General features: G+C 57.6%; 3 protein-coding genes across 3 annotated transcripts in view; 1 reads left to right on the top strand and 2 right to left on the bottom strand.

Moving 5' to 3' along the window:
- The window catches only part of UXS1 (UDP-glucuronate decarboxylase), a gene marked incomplete at both ends in the record, with an annotated part of 2255 nt that extends 2230 nt beyond the window's left edge, over positions 1-25 (top strand). Inside the window, one exon of the mRNA XM_005855168.1 lies at positions 1-25. This exon is cut by the window's left edge and continues 131 nt beyond it. Within this exon, the coding sequence (XP_005855230.1) occupies positions 1-25 (25 nt within the window).
- On the bottom strand, positions 15-575 carry NGA_0160100 (iron-sulfur protein; the record flags this gene model as incomplete). Its single annotated transcript, XM_005855167.1, has 1 exon — positions 15-575. One exon carries the CDS (start codon positions 573-575, stop codon positions 15-17), a length of 561 nt encoding a protein of 186 aa, XP_005855229.1.
- A 755-nt stretch (positions 576-1330) lies between these two features.
- Positions 1331-3329, bottom strand: NGA_0160020 (developmentally regulated g-protein 1; the record flags this gene model as incomplete). The annotated part of the gene is made up of 6 exons (XM_005855166.1): positions 1331-1637; positions 1861-2011; positions 2124-2247; positions 2476-2615; positions 2779-3008; positions 3236-3329. Coding segments are annotated over 6 exons (960 nt in total), but the record flags the coding sequence as incomplete, so codon positions are not given.
- Positions 3330-3610: the final 281 nt, after the last annotated feature.

Genomic DNA, 3610 nt, shown 5'->3' with positions numbered 1-3610 from the left:
CCCCCCCCCCCGCGCTACACATTGAAACTCTCCCCGCAGCCACACTGGCCCTTGGCATTGGGGTTGTTGAAGGTGAACTCCCTGGAGAGCTCCGTCTCCTCGTAGTCCATCTCGGTGCCCACCACGTGCATCAAGGCGGAGGGCTCGACAAAAACCGTGACTCCGCCCACCTGCACTTCCTCATCAAACTTCGGTCGCGTCTCCGCGTAATTCATCGTGTACGACAACCCATTGCACCCACGGCGCTTCGTCCCAAGTCGGACACCTATGACGGACGGACCTTTCGAGGCAAGCAGCTCTTTAATGCGGGACACGGCCCGCTCAGTCAGTTGAAGAGGGGCGGCCCGGGGACGCCGAGGGGGGGAGGAGGGACGGGGGAAGGACTCGGCGGGCGGTGGAGACGGAGGGATGGTGGGCGGCACTTCACTCTTGCTCTTGTCTCGAGAAGAGGAATCAATGCTCGTGGGTGCGTTCGATGCAGAGGCTGGAGGGATTGGCACCTGGGATGGATGCTCATGAACCTGCCCGTGCTCTACCTCCATCGAGCTGAGCTTCGAAGTCGTCGCTGCTGCCATGGTGGAAGCCCGCGCCTTCCTATGTTGCATTTGGCGCGCTTTTCCCCCCTCTTGTGGAATTCTTCCCTCTCGGATCGTGGCTATTCTCGAAAGGGAAGTACGCCCGCGAACAAAAGCACTCCCTGAGGCGACTGACGAGGCGGAAAGGAATGGGGAGGATCTTGCTCCTCCTCCTCTGAGACACGATGTCAGAGCTACCCCTCGTAGCAATTTCGAAGCAACGTGGGTTCTGGACATGACGGTGGAGCGGCTTACTCACTGCGTGTGAGGTTATTCGAGCTACTTCGACTTTCCCAAGAAGGCAACAAGGATCTCGTGCTTCTCAAGCCCAAGCTCCACCCTGGGCCGTCTACTGGCTAGGACAGCACTGACAATGGTACCTGTGTTCGTACAACGGCATCGAACCGTGAGATATCATCCAGGAGACATTCCATGTGAAAAAGGACAGTCGTATGCGACCGACTTATTCGGGCAGCAAATGCACCGGCCGGCACACGGACGAGGACTCCGGTCCTCTGATTGCTCTCCTTCGCGAGGCCCGTGACGTTCGAGATGCGGGAAGCAGGAGATAATAAAATTCCTTCCAGACGAAAGATCACAAGGCCTCACACATGAATGAACCAGTCTACGTGCGAATTGTACGGGCCAAACGACGAAAATCACGGAAGCACAAAGAAATTATTTTACCATCCCCTCCCCGCCACTCCAAGCCATACCACCTATGTTGCTAGGAACATCTCTACCAGCACTCTTTTTTGTGATTAGATTGTCGGGAAATTTACTTTTCGCGTTACGACTTTACGACTTTTCCATGCTGTAAAAGCAACGTCGTCTGGTTTCATTACGAGCGCAGCGCAGCCTTTTTCTTCTTCGCTTTCAACGCGTCCCAATGCTCCTGGACCTTCTTGGAATACCCCTTCTCGCGTTTTTGCTGCGTCACTGTCTTACCCACCACCTGTACAACGTCCTCATCCTCCAATGTATGCTGCAAGCCGCAGCGTTGCGGGTCATATTTTGTGCTACGACCCCAGACCAAGGCGTAGTTGAATATTTCAGAAAGCTCTGTTGACACGTGAACAGGTACAGAGGGCAAGTGACAGGGCGTGAGACTATGCATTCCAAGGCTTCCTTAAGAGAGACAACACGTGAACAGGTACAGAGGGCAAGTGACAGGGCGTGAGACATCCCAATGCTACCGGACGTCTCCACACACACGGCCTGGGGAGGCGTCGCTGGAAGCGCCAAGTCCAGTCCAAGGTATGCGCAGGCTCGACGCGGTACTCACCTCGGGAGATATTCTCGCAAGCCACTTCCACAGTCACTCCTCTCCTCTCACTGGACATGACGAGCGGCTCTTTGAACTCGGGGGGGGCGCCTCGCCGTTTCGTGTAGACGCGGATTAGCCCCATGTAGTCCCACATGCGTTCGAGGAGGCGCTGGGAGGCGTGAGGAAGACGGGAGATCGAATGACTCAGGGAGGAAATGGGGGAAAAAAGGGGCCGACGACCCCCATGGAGGCCCCTTTTCCCGCCTCTTCCTCGGGCTCACCTCCAGGTTGAGCTTGTGGCGGACGGAGATGACGATGGCGTCAGGCTCCCGAGCCAGCCTGTCCACGTCCTCGATGGTGATGGTATCGATCTTGTTGTAGGCGTACAGGCACCTGACGTATTTCCTGGGAAGGGAAGGAAAGGAGTGGACTCAGCCGTAGGGGAAGTCGCAGAGCGGGGAGCAAGGGAAGGAAAGCCAGCAGACGGGAACCAAAGGAGACACGCAAAGGCACTCCAAGAGTGCGCGAAGGGATGAAAATGGAAACCACTCCGCGGCCGGAAAGGGCCTGAAGAGGTGCCACCCGCGTCCGGCGGGGTCCGCGGCACTTCCAGAAGGACAAGGGAAAACCTACCGATTGCCCTCGATCACGTCGATGACTTGGTCCGTGGAGACGTCCTCCCGCAGGAGCATCTCGCAGTTGTGGATCTTGTATTCATAGAGGATGCGCCCGACGGTCAAGGCCGGGTCGGGCCCCAGCTGTGTGAGCGGCACCTGGGTAAGAGGATCATGGGGGATTGCGGGGGCTTTTTGTTCAGAACGTGGGGGCGTTGGCGCCAGGATTGCGTGCACAGGACCTGGTGGAGAGCCCTGGAAGGTACCCTCCCGGCTACCCGGACCTTTTCGCCACCAATACTCTAACAGCTTTCCCTCTCACCGTCGAGTTAAACTTGACCCCACCGTCTTTCTTCTTTCTAAAATAAATGTTGGGCGGTTTCTTGTTCAGCCGGAGCCCCACTGTCTCGAGTTCCCGCTCGAGGATGGCACGGTGGTTGTTGACTTGCTCCTTGCCTCCGTCCAGGACCATGAGAACGAGGTCCGAGGAGCGGGCCACGGCAATCACTTCCTTCCCACGCCCTTTCCCGTGCGCTGCGCCTTCGATGATTCCTGAAGGGGGAAGAGAAAGCAAGGGAGGGGGGGAGGGAGCGGGGAGGGAGGGATGACAGTGGGCGATTCTGTGTCTTGGCGACAGGGACCATCCTCATCCGTGTGGCGTTGGCACAAGCGACAGCGTGTGAGAACCCCCTCCCCATGCCAGGAGGACGTGGGTGAAAAAACGCGCAAAGAGATGAAGTGCCCGCCCTGAATCCTCCCAGACCGGACTAAGGCCCTACCCGGCAGGTCGAGCAGTTGAATCTTGGTGTCGTTGTAGATAATGTTGCCCGGTATGCACGTGAGCGTGGTGAACTCGTAGGCGGCGGCTTGAGATTCTGAAGATAGAAAGAAATTCGACCGGAAGGGAAGGAAAGGGGTGGATGCCGGTGAACAGAGGGGAGAAGCAGGGCAAAGGGGGGATGGGGGACAGAGGGAGAGCGGGACCCAGGACGGGACGACAAGAGAGGGAGCCTGCGTACAACGCAAAAAAACCAACACTTATGCGGCAGGCCTCTTCCCCTTGTACGGTCGTCAGAGAGAGAGATGGGTCCGCGACGGGCTTCTACGCGCAGCATCCATCGCCTCCACCCTTCCCTCTCCATTTCTACACCATG

This window comes from Nannochloropsis gaditana, assembly GCF_000240725.1.
Source record: "Nannochloropsis gaditana CCMP526 unplaced genomic scaffold scaffold271, whole genome shotgun sequence".
NCBI lineage: Eukaryota > Eustigmatophyceae > Eustigmatales > Monodopsidaceae > Microchloropsis > Microchloropsis gaditana.
The sequence above is the reverse complement of the archived record's forward strand: the minus strand, read 5'-3'. Positions and strand labels throughout refer to the sequence as shown.